The 18,417-nt window shown below is 41.1% G+C and overlaps 1 protein-coding gene across 5 annotated transcripts in view; it reads left to right on the top strand.

Moving 5' to 3' along the window:
- dip2bb (disco-interacting protein 2 homolog Bb) overlaps nt 1–18,417 on the top strand; it is a 265,832-nt gene that overhangs the window by 168,982 nt on the left and 78,433 nt on the right. For all 5 annotated transcript variants that reach the window (XM_051925024.1, XM_051925021.1, XM_028798568.2 and 2 more), the window contains 2 exons: nt 6,345–6,542; nt 11,006–11,097. In XM_051925024.1, the coding sequence (XP_051780984.1) occupies nt 6,345–6,542; nt 11,006–11,097 (290 nt within the window). The remainder of the gene's footprint in view (nt 1–6,344; nt 6,543–11,005; nt 11,098–18,417) is intronic.

The following is an 18,417-nucleotide window of genomic DNA, read 5'->3' as shown; positions in this document are numbered from 1 at the left end:
CTTTGTAAAGGTGAACTTTTGTGACGTAAGCACCCAGGTACATTTCATTTAAGTGAAACTATGTTTAAGCGTTTGAGGCGTTCGCTGGCCTCAAGAGTGACCCTTGTTTTTGTTTAGATGATGCTGAGCTGTGTGAAAATTGGCAAAATGAGTTTAATAAGAGCAGCAGTACATTGCTCTTCCTTAAGTAATTTTTGTTGATGTGCTCTACCTGGACTTTTCACTTCTAGTTACACATTTAGAGGATTGGTCTTTCGGGTTTTCTTGTGCTTTTCCAACCGTTTCACGATTTATTTTTTTGGGGGGGGAGGGGGATCTGTGAGGAAACATGTGAGTGAACCACAACCTGTGAATGCACAATTGGACATCATTGTAGTCTGTGGATGAACAGCACCCTGTTTGGCAGGATGCCGTGTAGACAGCAGCAGTATCAGCAGTGAGAATGTTTGCCAATTGGCTGTTTCACTTATCACTACTGCTCAGTGACCTCTTTTTCTTTTAGAGGAGTTAAAAAAAAACCTTATGGAGGAGTGTACACTTTGTGTCCACATTTCAGGAACCCACACTACAACCAGTGATAAGCCATCGACCTGGGCAATGACCAGGTCATTCTGGACTGCTCAGGATTCCTAGGTCATACCATTAAGTTTAATCCTGGTGTTACCGGGGGTTGGACCTTCACTTGCTGTTGTGTTAGTATGCACTGCTTCCGTTGAACAGCAGGTGGAGTTGGAATAGACACTGTCACAAAGACGAGACATACTCAGATAAAGGTTTGGGGCAGCCACCCGTATAATCTGGTATCCTGGCTGCAAAAGTCGTTTTATGTAAATAAACAGCACTGATGTGCATACAATTGAGTCTAAGACAAGACTGAGGAATTAGGACAAAGGGCAGGGTTTTAAAGGGGAAGACAGGAAGTGAGGTCATAAGGATCAGGGATGTGTTCGTTCTCCATTGGTTCGGGCCCAGATGTGACGTCAGAGGGGCCGGAGCCTGTAAGGTCTCCTTCCATTGGCTCGGTCCCGGAAATGATGTCACGAGAGTCAGGTGGAATCTCCCGGGAATGGTCTGCAGGCAAGAGAGAAAAAGAGTCAGTGCACTCTGCCACCTCCCGGCATATCTCAGAACTGCCGTCACTCAAGCCCTTTAGCTGCCTCCCATGCACACGTGTGTGACACACGTAATTACCATCCCTCATTTCTCTGGCACAGATCTAAAACCTCTTGTCATGGCGTGTTTCACAATAAAATCATGCTGCTCAATCCTGCCTGATTCTTGTTAGCGGGGGAATCGTATTGACCGACACACTTCTGAGATCAAGAGTGAGCAGCTGGGTGACAGCTGTCAAGCGACTTATCCTCACCGCTTCAGTAGTAGAAACAGCTGAGATAAGCATGCAGGAGGTGAGCAGCTACTGGCTGTGTTCTGTTCAGGATACAATGATGAGGTAGAAGAGAATGAGGAGGAAAAGGTAAGCTATAAAATACAATACAGTTTATTTTTGTATAGCCCAAAATCACAGAAGATTAAAAATCTATAAATATAAATAAATACAAGATGAAAGTAAAGCCCATTGAGCAGGTTTTCAAAAACATGGGAGGAAATTCATCATACCGCAAGGGATTATCGAGAAATTCAAGAGATGAGGTGTGCTTGTGTGTTTGAGAGGTATCAAATCAGAATGTGCTTGTGTACCACCAGCAAGGCTGTCTGGGTCAGAATAAGGAAAAAATTAATTTAATCCATTTTGGAATAAGGCTGTAACATAACAAAATGTGGAAAATGTGATGCTGTGAATACTTTCCGGATGCACTGTACATTCTAAGGGTTTTAAATACCATCGTGGTTAGAGACGTCAGAGCGACACGACTTCTGGTAAACATCCCCCTAACGACCCGTGATTGCGTCTGGTTAATGAGATTTTATAATGGCATAGTGACAATACGGCAGATAAGACCATTCTTATTAATTAGTTTTGTAACTTTATAAAGAAATGAATGTGAAATAATGATCCCTGAGGCAAGAAGAACCTAGGAAGCCTTAAATTTAATATGAAAAAAATGTTTTGAAGGAACAAGTTTTCGTTTTCTTTATGACATACTGGCAGTTTTCATTGCAGCCATTTTAGTTTAAAACAGAGACAGAGAATTTGTAACAAGCAAGAAATGTGCGATTGTTTCTTGAAATCTAGTTTTAGTTTTCTTTTTTTTTTTTTTTTTTCCAATCAGAATTTAAAATACTTAATAAACATTTAGAAGCTTTGGTTATTTATGTCTTGTCTGTCTTGTCTTCTATGCTGATCTCATCAAATATTAGTATACACACAAATTGTATTGTGATCTGCCCAGCTCACAACTCAAAGCAAAAACTAGGTCTCAGCCAGCCTCCCACGTAGAAGTTAGGATTTGTAAAAGAAAAATTGGAAAAATGTGCGTACATTTACGGCAACTCTGACTCATGTGTCCACGATGTTTCAAAGAAGCTGGGAAATGATACACTTGATAAAGTTGGGAAGATGAAGCTGACAAGCGTCACGTCTCTGTTGTTTCAGTCAACCTGTGATTCAATTATTTTGAGGCAAACTGGCCTTGACATGCCATCATTTTCCATATATACTGTACTATTTGTTGCATCATTACACGTGCCAGGTAATAGCAGCTACCCACTCAGACCCTGGCACCGTACGCTTTTCCCACCTCTGCAGAAACAGTGCAGAAATGCTGTAGTGCCACACAGGATCTGGATGCTCTTGAATGCACGTAGTGGGGTCCCAACATGTCAGGAGGAAGGCTGGTCTTCCAGCCTATGAACGTCTGCAGCGTTGTATGTGAGGTTGATTAGCATCAAGGCGCATTCACGAATGCACATTTACAAAGTTATTATGATTTGTAAAGGTTAAGTTGTGTAGAAATGTGTATGCTCTAGGTTTTATAGAACTGCTTTTTTTGCTTAGAGCCCACCCCAGTCATAACCCAACGTCTATAGTGGAGGAGTGGAAGCTTTAGATTCGTCAAAAATTTCGATATCCGGTTTTCGACGGATCTCGATGTTTTAGGGTCCCCTGATAACAAAACATTGGTATCTCAATGATGGGTGTGTGTGTCTGTCTGTGTGTCACAGTTTCTTGAGGACGGTCAAGAGCTAAAACGGATGGATGGAAAAATACCAAACTGGAAACTTAAGCCTGTTATGAGTTGACGATGTGCTGATTAGTTTTTGAGCCAAGTCGTGCAAGAGAAATGGGCACTTTAGAGGAACCCTGAAATACCATAATTCTGCAATGAATTATGAATTCTTCTCATCAGTTGCTATCGTAATGACCTCTTTTATGATCAGAAAGATCAGAGCAGTACATACTGAAATGTTATAGAGTAGTTTAGGTAACTTAGTTCCTAGGGTGCAAAGCCTACTGACACTCGCATCCGAATTTCTTTGTCATACACATTTTCCTGTTTTTTGCCATGCAGATATTTTCACAATCAAGTGAGGCCCCTGCACAGGTCAAAGTGAAGCCAAGTTTTTGCCTCTCTCATCCATGGATTCCAGGAATCCCCCTCATCAGTAGCTCATTCATTGGCTACCACCATTGATATTAGTAGTTTAGGGTGAGTTCTAAGAGGGGGAGTGAAAATATGATCAGGTGGAAAATCTCCCTCATATCTGTGCATCTCGGAGGTGCATCAGCATGCAGAGGGGTCAATTCGCCAGTGTAATTTCACAAACTGCCACAAACTCAAAAGGCAGTTGTGGCTTGCAGATATAAACGTAAATGGATGGCCGTGGCTGAAAAGGTAGCCAGTGAGGAAGCAGGACTCCTGACCAATGGATGAGGGATGAGGTGTGTCTTCAACCTTATTTGAACACCCATTGAAGGATTTTCTGCAAGTGGACTATTTAAGTGGGGTCAGTTACGGCACTATGGCCATATTGTTGAGGGCCCGAGCAGCTGGTCCAGGCCAAGGGGATACCTGGCTGTTGCAGATAGATAATAATAATTCATTACATTTATATATTGCTTTGAGTTCTCAGTACTCAAAGCGCTATCCACACAGGGAGGAACCGGGAAGCGAACCCACAATCTTCCACAGTCTCCTTACTGCAAAGCAGCAGCACTACCACTGCACCACCTATGAAGAGTGTCAGCAGGGAACAAGATGGTCATTTCCAGAGGTTGGGACTGAACCCCCCTGCCTTGTGGGGTTGACAACCAGGATTCCAAGCTGTTTTGTCGTGTGGTGGGTGTGGCAGTGTGCTGTACCAGTGCATGCTCCCCAACCTGACCTGGAGTATTTTATATTTTAATCAAAGTGCATGACATGCCAAGCGTACAACTGGAGACCTGTCGCTTGTGTGACACGTGTAAGTGAAGGTTTTTTTCATTAGATTAGAGTAGATAAATTTTGTTAATCCCATGGGGAAATACGGAAAAATTCATGGATGCGTTGTTATTATTTGCTGCTGCTCTAGGTGGGTCTCCTTTGAAGCCTATTGTATCAGGGTTTTTTTTTTGCATCACTGTTCAAACATGAAAGTGTGAGGTTAAAAGTTTTTCTTGTCTATTTCTATAGTTTTCTTTTAAAGCGGGTTTGAATCTTGACCACCTGTCTATTTCTGAAGTCCATTACCTAAGGGCCAGAGCAGACTGGACTTCCTAAGGAGACTCAGGTCTTTTGATGTGTGCAGTAAACTTCTGGAAATCTTTGACTAGTCCATAGTAGCCATTGTGGTGTTCTGTGCTGTGGTCCCCTGGGAAAAAAAAAAAAAAACATCCGGTGCCGCCGTGAGTGGCAGCCTTTTCAGCAGCTCCGTGTATGACTGTATATGTATGTGTACTTTTCTACTTTTATTTTTCTATTTTTATTTATTGATCACTCCTATTACTTACTATTACTTGGATTCGTTCCCTGGACACACTTACTTTTACAACGTGGGCATGGATTTTTACACGCAGAGACTCACATATTCAAGTCCTCAACTTCGAGCGCTGAGAACAAATGCCAGTGCCGGTGTGGTTCCCTATTTACCTGACGAGGTAAGAAGGCGGTATCGTAGCAGCAGAGCCGGCACTAAGCTAAAAATGAAGCGGCTTGCGAGAAAGTGGCGTTTCAAGCCTTCGGTGCCTTCTGTGATTCTGGGGAATGTAAACTCAATCTCAAATAAGATCGACGAACTGGCTGCGCTGGTGAAAAATGTCATGTGAATTTCCCATTGGGATTAATAAAGTATCTATCTATCTATCTATCTATCTATCTATCTATCTATCTATCTATCTATCTATCTATCTATCTATCTATCTATCTATCTATCTATCTATCTATCTATCTATCTATCTATCTATCTATCTATCTATTATATAGTGCCTTTCATATCTCTATGTATCCATCTATCTATTATATAGTGCCTTTCACAGCTATCTATCTATCTATCTATCTATCTATCTATCTATCTATCTATCTATCTATCTATCTATCTATCTATCTATCTATCTATCTATCTATCTATCTATCTATCTATCTATCTATCTATCTATCTATCTATCTATCTATCTAGTGCCTGTCCTATCTATCGATCGATCGACACGGTATGACCCTGAGTAAGTCACCTGACCTGCATGTGCTCCAATTGGAGAACCAATTGTATCATAAATGTTTGCAAGTCACCTTGGGTAAAGGAGTCAACCAGATAAGGCAGTGTGAATGTTATCTGCCCTGCGAGTCTGCATTCTAATTTTTTTTTGTTTCTGTTGCTATATGCATTTGAATTTATCCTCTGGATTAATACAGTTTACCTAATCTAAAGAGACATGAGCCTCTTTAACATGTTTCAGGATTAAAATTGGAATGGCTTAGCTATTTGCTAGCCAAAGTTGCTTCACTGGGTGAATGGCCACCCCACTTTTGTAAAACTTCTTCTCCATGTATGCAGCTTGGAATTGCTTATTCCAGTTCAGGGTCCCCAGGAGCATCAGGAGTACCACAGAAGGCACCCCTTGGTGGAGCACCAGCTCTTAAAGCCTCAACCAGAACCTTACCAGACACGTCTTACTAGTCAGCATTTCCATTTTTCAATCTTTAATTGCTCCTTGCAGCCGTTTATTATTTTTTTTCCTTTAGTTCTGTCTGAAATTTGTGTCCAGGTAGAATTTATACCCAGAAGACTTTGCTGAGATTTTATTTGATTGCCCTTTTGTTGGTTAAATTGTAAAGTCTCTTTAGTCATTATAAAAATAATGTAATTACTAAGAAATCAAAGACTTTAGCGGCTTCCTTGTGATGGGTTTTGAAGAGTATGTCCTGTGCACTTAGATAATAAAAAACGAGTTCATGTTTGTGTCTTTGCAGTGCCACAGCCTGACCCAAACCAGCCCAAACCGGAGGGGCGGCAGATGATCCTGGTGAAGGGGGAGCCATTGGGAGTTGTCAGCAACTGGCCACCTGCCATTGAGGCAGCACTTCAGAGATGGGGGACTACCCAGGCTAAAGCTCCCTGCCTGACCACTTTGGACGTCACGGGGAAGCCCCTCTACACACTGACATACGGTAAGTCTGCTTCAGTTGCAAAAATTGAAAAAAACATTGGTTTGTGTTTGGTGTGTTTATACCAATACAGCCGGGCGCCTTACTAGAAGTCAAGGCATCCCATATGCCTTAGATCAGGGGTGGGCAGATTCAGTCCTGGAGGGCCGCAGTGGCTGCAGGTTTTTGCTCCAACCCACTTGCTTAATAAGAAGCACTTATTGCTCTAGAAACACTTCAGCTTCACTTTAGTTGTCTCGCTCGTTAAGATTTTGAACCCTTATTACTTATTTTAGTCTTAAACAGCTGTATTCTTGGTTTTTAATTGCTCCTAATTAGCAATATCACGCAAATGACAAAAGAGACCAGCATTTCTCCATTTAGCTTGTTTTCATTTACACCTGTGTGTATTTATCATGCACTATTGGAAAGTGAAGAGAAAAAAGTGAAGCACTGAGAATTGCTCATCTGTTTTAGACTTCAAATCATTTGGATGATATCCTTAGAAAGGAAAATAAATCTAGGATATGAGAATGACCTGACATGGCAGAGTTAAAGCACTAGCAAGCCATGCAATTAAATAATTGACAAGGATTGGTTTTTAATTAAGCAACTGGGTTGGAACAAAAACCTGCAACCACTGCAGCCCTCCAGGACTGAATCTGCCCACCCTTGCCTTAGATTACCATAACCCTAAACCAGTCCCTACAGAGGCAAAAATTCTAAAAGAACTGAGTGGACTTACAATTGAGGAGCAGCACCATTAAGGAGGTAAAGAGTTAAGGGTTTGGATTGTGGCAGAGGTCAAGGTCACCCATGCATGGACTAAACGCATCAGGTCTGAACAATTGTCAGTGTACAACTACAGCATATTTCTGTATAGCACTTTACATTGAGTACAGGCACAGATTGTTGTGAATAATCTCTCTATTATTTTAAAAACGTTTTCCATTGTGTCCGCATTATTCAGCCTTGACCACTCCCCTCCTCACTGTTCGCCCAATCATTACTCCTGCTGTGCACATCCTCACTCTCACACTGGGCGCTAACTCGCACTTCAAAACACAGTCAGTTATAATGGCAAGGCAGAATAGCAAATTATGGATTCAAGAATGTTGAATAGAAAAAGAGCAGCAAGAGCTGATAATGAATGTTGAAAAAAGGAAAATGAATAAAGCAAGAGTTGCATAGAATAAAAATCAAGAGCAAAGAGAATCATCCAATAAACGAAAAAGAGAAAAATATCCTGAACAATATGTGAATATGCAGAAAAGCAACACTTATAGAATGTAAGTTAGAGGATAAATTAATTCATAATATTGTTTTTGACGAGGCATTAATGTAATAAAATTTTTTTATTTTCTTTGTATTACGTTGTATTTGTTTTACTTTTTTACTTTTAGTTTTTACTTCGTTTTATTCTTCATTGGTATTTAAAATAGACAGTTGTAGTGAAATACTCAAGCAACTGATTTACTATCTATTATAACTAAGGATCAAACGGTCTTCCTTCCACGCCCCGCATACTCTTCTATATTAAATGCAATCGCTTTATCTAACAGAGGAGTGCCCCAAGGGGTTGGCGAGCAGTGGGTGGCTCCCCCAAGTTCTCATTTAAAATGTCCCTCTCCATCTCACATCCTCACACAGAGAGGCTGACCATGAACCTGGGGCCTCCTGTTTATGTTGATCCAGTTGAGCAAAAGAAAAGCTCATTTGGCACCGTGGTAGAGAAGGCTACTTGGTAATCTTCAGTCCTTGAGGTCGAGTCCGGATGTTTCTTCTATGAGGACAATTGGCCAAGCGGAGAGAATTCAGTTGAGCTATAGGGGGGACTTGGTCGGCTCTACAGTCAGTCGGGTTTCTAACTATGAGGGTGCTTCTTTTCTTCTTCTAGATGCTCCCATTAGGGGCTGCCACAGCAGATCACAGTTTTCCATATCTTCCTGTCCTCTGCATCTACAAAAAACTCTCTTTTTTATTTTTAATATAGCGCTCCTCAGAAAGTGCAGCCACAGAGCACTGTGAACAATTCTCAGATAAAATATAAGTACAGATGATACTAATAAGTGAATACAGAACTGGAACACATAAAAATGCAGATTTGTTAGAACATGCAGACAACAAGGTAGAGGCTGATTAAACATAAATAGAAACCAACGTTAACTGATTAGCTACCACCAGCTGTCAATGGAGAAGATTAAAATCGTACAAGAGAAATAATAAAGTCTCAGTCCTGTGGATCTCAGCCATCTGGCCGCCTACCCCCTTTTTGGTTTTCTACACTGGAGGTCTGTGCTGGCTGTCCAATCTGATGAGAGATTCTTACCCTCTAATGATTCCTACGCTCCTTTTATCTCTGATGACTTTTTTCCATTCAGCCTAACAAGATCATCCATCCTACTCACATTGATTGTCCAAATTAACATCAAGTCGAGATGTGGAGGTCCATAAAGTTCTGTTCTCCACCCCACTTACTTGGTCATTTCTTCCACATGTCTTTGGTTCTTTGCACGAAGAAACATTTTCTTAACATTTGTGTAAAATTTGCCCTTAACAAGTTTCCAACCATGTCAATGTGTTCTTTTTGAACAATTTATTTTAAAGTAACAACCTGGAATTCACTTTACTAATTCCTTTCATAATTTCGCTGTTAATCTTAATGCTTCAATCTCTCCTTATGGGTTAGACCTCTTATACCTGGAAGCAGCTTAGTGCAGGGGTGGACAGTGTCAGTCCTGGAGGGCTGCAGTGGCTGCAGGTTTTCATTCCAACCCATTTGCTTAATTGGAAACCAATCCTTGCCAATCTCAGACCTTATTTAATTTAATGGCTTGTCGGTCTGCAATGTTCTTATAGCGTAGATTTTTTTCCTTTCTAAGGAAATCATCCTAATGATTTGAAGCCTAAAACTGATAACTTTCAGTCTGTCACATTTTTCTCTTAAGTGTATTATTAAACCAGAGAGTGCCTGATTAATCCACACAGGCGTACATGAAAACAAGTCAGATGGAGGACTGCTGCTTCCTCCTTCTCGCTTGCATCTTATTGGTAATAAGGAGCCATTAAAACACAGTGTTTAAAGACTGAACTAAGCAGTTAAGGGTGGGGAACCTTAAAAATCAAGACCACTAAAATGAAGCATCAAAATGTCACTGGAGCAATAAGTGCTTCATCAGCAATAATTGACTTCTCATTAAGAAAACTGGGTTGGAATAAAAACCTGTAGCCACTGCATTCCTCCAGGACCAACATTGCCCACCCCTGGCTTAGTTGCTTTTCTCTGGATGTTTTTTAGCACGACTTTGTGTGTTTTGGTAATATGGACACCTAAACTGTATGTGGTAGTCAAGGTGGGGCACCACTAGTGTTTTATTTAACATCCATTGCCTTGTACTTAACACATTGGAGGGGACTCTATATAAACTAACCTCTTATTTGCTTAATTGATCATATCTGTCTGGATATTGATAGTGACCAGTCCACTATGACTCCCAGGTGCTTCTCATAGCAGCACAGCTGAATAGAGCTGTGGTTTGAAGATTTTGTGCCCTTTACTTTAGCTTAAATTAATCTGGCTGTTCTCCTCTTGATTATTTTTACAAACAGAACTGCCACTCTGGATGTTTTTCCTTTTTCTCAATCCTTGTAGTGCAGTGGTTTCTAACTTTGGTCCTAGGATGGCCCTATAACTTAATGTTTTAGTCCCCCTAACTCCAAACTGGTTTCATAGGCAGAGTGGTGACTCTGAAGCTCTGCTTTGATGTCTGTTCTGTAAGATTGACATTTCGAATCCCTTTACTGCTTAAAGGGATCCTACCCCAGTGGGCCTTTGAACAAGTCTCTCAACCTGAAAATTACTCCAGGGGGCACTGTACAATGGCCGACCCTGCACTCTGATCTCCAAAGGTCATGTGAAATGATAGTTTCCTCTCGGGGATTAACAAAGTATATCAAACATAAAAACAGAAATGAGTAATTTTTCTCCTCTATTAATGTATGTTTAATCATCGTAATAAATTTAGATCAAAATATAGAGACCTGTTGATCAGAGTTAAAATAGTGAAATTAAGTCCACTGGGATTCAATGTTGTATAACAATAAAGTGTAACAATGTCCAAAGGGGCGAAACTTTTTTTTTGTAAATAAGAGACTGAGTGGTGACCACTTGATTGGCTCTGTCACAGGAGCAGGCCCTTTCACATTCCCAAGTGTTAACTGAGAATGAATGGCTCACAATAAAACATTCCCAGAGAGCAACACATCCAATACAGTCTGAATCCGGGTCATCACTGCTCTGAGTCTGGTTGTTCTCACTGCAGGATTGTCTTAGGTGCCCATGCTGAGGAGATCTTAAAGCTTGCCTGCTTAATAATCCCCCCCCACCCCACCCCACCATTCCAATTGGTTCATCTTCCTCCTCCCCGCCTATGCACTCTTCATTTTCTGTAACCAACTCCTTTGTCACTTGTTTGTATGTTATACAGGAAAGCTGTGGAGTCGGAGTCTCAAACTGGCATACACACTTCTAAACAAGCTGGGGACGAAGAACGAGCCAATGCTGAAACCAGGAGACAGGGTGAGTGCTGGGATCTTAAACATACAGTGCTTTCAAAGTCTTAAGACCCCTTCTGTATTTTCCCATGTTAGTCCAGTGCAGTCTTATGATAAAATTATTTGACTTCATTATTTTTTCCCCTCATTCAGCAACACCCAATAGCCCAGAATAACAAAGTGAAAAAAAGGTTTTAGAAATTTTTGCAAATTTGATAAAAAAAACAAAAAAAAAACCACTGAAATATCCTATAGACACAAGTATTTAGACCCCTTTCAGTGACACTTGACATTTGGCTCTGTTGTGTCCCATTCTGTTGGTCATTGTTGAGATGTTTTCATGCCTAATTTGGAACCCATCTGTGGTCAATTCAGTTGATCAGACTGTTTAGGAAAGGCACACACCTGTCTCAAGAAGGTCCCACGGGTGAGCAAAAAACTATCCATGATATCGAAGGAAGAGCTTACAGATAGGATTGTATCGAGGCACAAATCTGGAGAAGGCAGCACTGAAGGCTCCCAAGAGCACAGCAGCCTCCATAAATTTTAAATGAAGGGAATTTGAAATAACCATGACTCTTTCCAGAGCTCTGCCATCCAGCCAAACGGAGCATTTATGGGAGGATTTGGTAAGAGATAGTGACCAAGAACCCAGTGTTCACTCTGGCTGAGCTCCACAGAACCCGAGTGGAGATGGAAGAAACTTCCATAAGGGCAACCACCTTTGCAACACTCCACTGACACACTGGCCAGATGGATGCCTTTCCTCAGTAAAAGACACATGGAAGCCTGTCTGGTTTTTACAAAATGGCGCATGAAGGACACCCAGATTGTAAGAAACAGGATTCTCTGCTCTGATGAAAGCAAGATTAGCGTCGTCCTGGTGGAAACCATGCACCGTGCATCACCTGTATGATGCCATTCCAACCCTGAAGCATTGTGGTGTTAGCTTCATGTTGTGGCATTGTTTATCAGCAGCAGGGACTAGGAGATGAAGACAGTATTGCAGGTGGGAGTAGGCGTTCGACATCCGTGTGTGGCTGGCAGCGACACTGGGAAATTCCAACCTAAAAATGTCCTGATTTCTTATTCTTTTGCATGTTTGTCACACAAAATGTTTCTGATCATCAAACACATTTAACCATTAGTCAAATATAACACAAGTAAACACAAAATGCAGTTTGTAAATGGTGGTTTTTATTATTTAGGGAGAAAAAAAAATCCAAACCTACATGGCCCCTGTGTGAAAAAGTAATTGCCCCCTGAACCTAATAACTGGTTGGGCCACCCTTAGCAGCAATAACTGCAATCAAGCGTTTGCGATAACTTGCAATGAGTCTTTTACAGCGCTCTGGAGGAATTTTGGCCCACTCATCTTTGCAAAATTGTTGTAATTCAGCTTTATTTGAGGGTTTTCTAGCATGAACCGCCTTTTTAAGGTCATGCCATAGCATCTCAATTGGATTCAGGTCAGGACTTTGACTAGGCCACTCCAAAGTCTTCATTTTGTTTTTCTTCAGCCATTCAGAGGTGGATTTGCTGGTGTGTTTTGGGTCATTGTCCTGTTGCAGCACCCAAGATCGCTTCAGCTTGAGTTGACGAACAGATGGCCGGACATTCTCCTTCAGGATTTTTTGGTAGACAGTAGAATTCATGGTTCCATCTATCACAGCAAGCCTTCCAGGTCCTGAAGCAGCAAAACAACCCCAGACCATCACACTACCACCACCATATTTTACTGTTGGTATGATGTTCTTTTTCTGAAATGCTGTGTTCCTTTTACGCCAGATGTAACGGGACATTTGCCTTCCAAAAAGTTCAAACTTTTGACTCATCAGTCCACAAGGTATTTTCCCCAAAAGTCTTGGCAATCATTGAGATGTTTCTTAGCAAAATTGAGACGAGCCCTAATGTTCTTTCTGCTTAACAGTGGTTTGCGTCTTGGAAATCTGCCATGCAGGCCGTTTTTGCCCAGTCTCTTTCTTATGGTGGAGTCGTGAACACTGACCTTAATTGAGGCAAGTGAGGCCTGCAGTTCTTTAGACGTTGTCCTGGGGTCTTTTGTGACCTCTCGGATGAGTCGTCTCTGCGCTCTTGGGGTAATTTTGGTCGGCCGGCCACTCTCCTGGGAAGGTTCACCACTGTTCCATGTTTTTGCCATTTGTGGATAATGGCTCTCACTGTGGTTCGCTGGAGTCCCAAAGCTTTAGAAATGGCTTTATAACCTTTACCAGACTGATAGATCTCAATTACTTCTGTTCTCATTTGTTCCTGAATTTCTTTGGATCTTGGCATGATGTCTAGCTTTGAGGTGCTTTTGGTCTACTTCTCTGTGTCAGGCAGCTCCTATTTAAGTGATTTCTTGATTGAAACAGGTGTGGCAGTAATCAGGCCTGGGGGTGGCTACGGAAATTGAACTCAGGTGTGATACACCACAGTTAGGTTATTTTTTAACAAGGGGGGCAATTACTTTTTCACACAGGGCCATGTAGGTTTGGATTTTTTTTCTCCCTAAATAATAAAAACCATCATTTAAAAACTGCATTTTGTGTTTACTTGTGTTATATTTGACTAATGGTTAAATGTGTTTGATGATCAGAAACATTTTGTGTGACAAACATGCAAAAGAATAAGAAATCAGGAAGGGGGCAAATAGTTTTTCACACCACTGTATATTCATGGCATTCGTAATCTGAATCACAATCTGATTGTATGGGTGGTTACCTACCAGGTAACGCTTGTGGTTGGTCAGCAAGTCGGTTAACATCCGCCATGGTGCCCTCTTGCAGTTGGGAGAAGCAGATCATAGAATGATTGAAATAGTTTTTCTGTCAAATAATGCAAACAGTATGCAACACGTCTTTTGCCTTAATTCTGGGCTCATCAGGCGTACACACTCACTGCACCCCCCTCTCGGTAAATTGAACCTCGGATGTCACAATGCCCCGAGAGGGGGGTGCAGTGAGTGTGTACGCCTGATGAGCCCAAATGAGGGCGAAACGCGTGTCGCGAACTCTGCATTATTTGACAGTAAAACTATTTCAATTATATATATACACACACACATATATATATATATATATTGTGGCAGACAGGCGGGTCCCATGCCCGGCAGGGACGCCTCTGCTACTTATGTTCCGGGGGAGCAGCCATGGACAGCTCAATACCTCCCCCGGGTCGCTTGGTGGCAGCCTCCCTGGCCAACGGTGATTCCCCAACCTCCCGCAGGGCTCCATGGGAGATGGAGTCCTCCACAGCCTGGTTGGCTGTCTGGTTTCAACAGCCTGGCTGGATGAATCTTCGGCCCCACCCAGAAGTGCAATTAGGACCAGCTGGTCAAGCACCTGGAACGCTTCCGGGTGGGCTATAAAAAGGGCCAGCCACCACCACTCGAGGAGCCAGGGTCGGGGGGGAGGAGGAGGACTACGCTTGTGGAGGAGTGGTGGTAAAAAGGTTGTTGCTGTGTTTGCTGTGCTTTATAGTGCTTGTGGACTGTGTATTGCCTGTGGGTCACGGGGAACACGTGTGCCCACGAGTGAAGAAAAAATAAAGTCTTTGTGCATTTTATATGTGCCTCTGTGTCCTTCTGTGTCGGGTCAGGTGCCTATATATAGCGCCTTGTTACTATATATATATATATATATATATATATATATATACAGTGGTGTGAAAAACTATTTGCCCCCTTCCTGATTTCTTATTCTTTTGCATGTTTGTCACACAAAATGTTTCTGATCATCAAACACATTTAACCATTAGTCAAATATAACACAAGTAAACACAAAATGCAGTTTTTAATGATGGTTTTTATTATTTAGGGAGAAAAAAAATCCAAACCTACATGGCCCTGTGTGAAAAGTAATTGCCCCCCTTGTTAAAAAATAACCTAACTGTGGTGTATCACACCTGAGTTCAATTTCCGTAGCCACCCCCAGGCCTGATTACTGCCACACCTGTTTCAATCAGAAATCACTTAAATAGGAGCTGCCTGACACAGAGAAGTAGACCAAAGCACCTCAAAGCTAGACATCATGCCAAGATCCAAAGAAATTCAGGAACAAATGAGAACAGAAGTAATTGAGATCTATCAGTCTGGTAAAGGTTATAAAGCCATTTCTAAAGCTTTGGGACTCCAGCGAACCACAGTGAGAGCCATTATCCACAAATGGGCAAAAACATGGAACAGTGGTGAACCTCCCAGGAGTGACGGGCCGACCAAAATTACCCCAAGAGCGCAGAGACGACTCATCCGAGAGGTCACAAAAGACCCCAGGACAACGTCTAAAGAACTGCAGGCCTCACTTGCTTCAATTAAGGTCAGTGTTCACGACTCCACCATAAGAAAGAGACTGGGCCAAAAACGGCCTGCATGGCAGATTTCCAAGACGCAAACCACTGTTAAGCAAAAAGAACATTAGGGCTCGTCTCAATTTTGCTAAGAAACATCTCAATGATTGCCAAGACTTTTGGGGAAAATACCTTGTGGACTGATGAGTCAAAAGTTGAACTTTTTGGAAGGCAAATGTCCCGTTACATCTGGCGTAAAAGGAACACAGCATTTCAGAAAAAGAACATCATACCAACAGTAAAATATGGGTGGTGGTAGTGTGATGGTCTGGGGTTGTTTTGCTGCTTCAGGACCTGGAAGGCTTGCTGTGATAGATGGAACCATGAATTCTACTGTCTACCAAAAAATCCTGAAGGAGAATGTCCCGGCCATCTGTTCGTCAACTCAAGCTGAAGCGATCTTGGGTGCTGCAAAAGGACAATGACCCAAAACACACCAGCAAATCCACCTCTGAATGGCTGAAGAAAAAACAAAATGAAGACTTTGGAGTGGCCTAGTCAAAGTCCTGACCTGAATCCAATTGAGATGCTATGGCATGACCTTAAAAAGGCGGTTCATGCTAGAAAACCCTCAATAAAGCTGAATTACAACAATTTTTGCAAAGATGAGTGGGCCAAAATTCCTCCAGAGTGCTGTAAAAGACTCATTCAAGTTATCGCAAACGCTTGATTGCAGTTATTGCTGCTAAGGGTGGCCCAACCAGTTATTAGGTTCAGGGGGGCAATTACTTTTTCACACAGGGCCATGTAGGTTTGGATTTTTTTTTCTCCCTAAATAATAAAAACCACCATTTACAAACTGCATTTTGTGTTTACTTGTGTTATATTTGACTAATGGTTAAATGTGTTTGATGATCAGAAACATTTTGTGTGACAAACATGCAAAAGAATAAGAAATCAGGAAGGGGGCAAATAGTTTTTCACACCACTGTATACACATATATATACACACACACGCACACACACACACACATATATATATGTATGTCTCTCTTCAAAAGATCATGTCTCATCACAGGAAAAAAGTCTTGTATTGTCGCAAGATTTTTTTTTTTCATAATAGAGAGATATATAAAATATATAAATGAATATAGAAGATAGAGAAGGAGAAGAGGCTGTTTAGTGAAGCTGCTCTGAATCAAAGAGTGCAGTGAAGTCCACCAGCCAACTCAGTAACAGGCCCGTTTCCTGTCAAAGTGAGCGGGCACACATAGGGATGCATGTACTTTCATAGTGCTTTGCATTGTTTCAGTGTACTTGTATTGACAGGCACATTGACTGTGCACTTTTTAAAAAAAAAAAAATAAAATAAAATAGTGGTTACTTTATAAATTTCCACTCCATTTTGAAAGAGCACAGTGCTTATTATCTGTAATATGCCAACCAGAAGGGCTTATGTCATAAGCAAAATATTATATGTCTAGCTTGTATATGGACGTCATCCACCTTTCGTGTCAGAATATCACATATTTGTAGAGGTTGTTTTGTCACAGAAGCTGCTGGTGTCTTTCCGTCTTTCTTCCATTGAGAGTGTCCCTGACACATGGGATACTTGTGTGGTATGGCAACAGCTCAGCAGCTGACAAAAAAAATGGCTCTGCAAAGAATCATAAAAATGGCAAAGAAAGATACCAACGTCCCTTTGCCTACCTTTGGAAGATCTCTGAACCTCTTGATGTCTGCGGAAGACGTCCAACATCATAAAAGACTTGTGTGACCCAACGCATAAACTGTTTGGACCTCTCCCCTCAGGGAAGAGATACAGGTCTGTTAGAGCGTGGACCACAACTCTCATGAAAACAATTTCAACCCCAAAATGATTACTACACTAAATTCTGCAATGAAATCAGACACCTCATAGAAATAATTGTGAAATGTTTATTTATTTATTTATTTACTGCCCCCGGCGCCCAACCCCCAGTTACAGCCAGAATATTAGTAAAATTATTAAAATATAAAATTATTATTTAATGGAGTAAAAATCATGAAATGAGAATAAAATATTTACTGCCTTACCGATTGGAGTATTCCCCTTAAACTGAGGTTCACTATGCTTGATGAGTATTTATAAGAGACTAAACAATCCATTTGTTTAAACTGACATTCTTATAAACCACAACTTTCTTGATATTTTAGTTTGTAATTTAAAATGGAATAAGAATCTGAAAATCTAACAACATTACTTTAAAGTTCAATAAATTCTGAAAAGAATGATACCAAACATACATATGTGGAATTTAAAACGTGACAAAAACATCATATAAAAATGTCACATAAAATCGTTGCACTTTTAGGCTTAGGATTTTATATATAGAGAGTAGATTTATTTATTTGTTTAATTAATGAATTCTTTTTGTTGTGCAATATTTTTAGAAAAACTTATTGTTTTGCATATGCTGACAATTGTATAATGTGTGGGCTATCTATGTAAGAATATTAGATGTGTGGTTTTAAGTAGTTTTGATCATCATTTCAAGTAGCGTACCGAACTCTCATTGTATGCATTATTTAAATATAACAATAAATAAAGTAATCGTACCTTAAGAATGAATAGAAATTATTAACACGTTTCTTGATTGCCACATGGGATTGCTAGCAGTAGCCTACCTACAAAACAGACGTTGCTGACATTGCTGTATTCTGCTTTTTTCTGTGATAAAGACGTGCGCACTTGTGCTCAAAAACTATTACTTCGGTCCCATTGGATGATCTGTTTTAATTTACAATAACACAGAATCAGCAAAAAAAGAAAAGGACACCCTTGCCGAGGTGGGGAACTGGGTGGGGGGACAGCTTCAGCCTCTATAGCCCACCCCCTTATACACAATTATATTAAACAGGCCTGTCGAGCACACATGACTTTTTTCCTTAATGAAAGCAATGTGATCCTGTGGGTGAGTGCGGCACAGCCGAAGTGTAGTATGTGTGAAAGTGGGTTGGCTGGATTCACGGGATATGGGGTCCTGCAGGAGTGGGTGACCACAGGTTTAAAAAAAAA

This window comes from Erpetoichthys calabaricus, chromosome 3, assembly GCF_900747795.2.
Source record: "Erpetoichthys calabaricus chromosome 3, fErpCal1.3, whole genome shotgun sequence".
NCBI classification, from domain to species: Eukaryota; Metazoa; Chordata; class Cladistia; order Polypteriformes; family Polypteridae; genus Erpetoichthys; species Erpetoichthys calabaricus.
The sequence above is the reverse complement of the archived record's forward strand: the minus strand, read 5'-3'. Positions and strand labels throughout refer to the sequence as shown.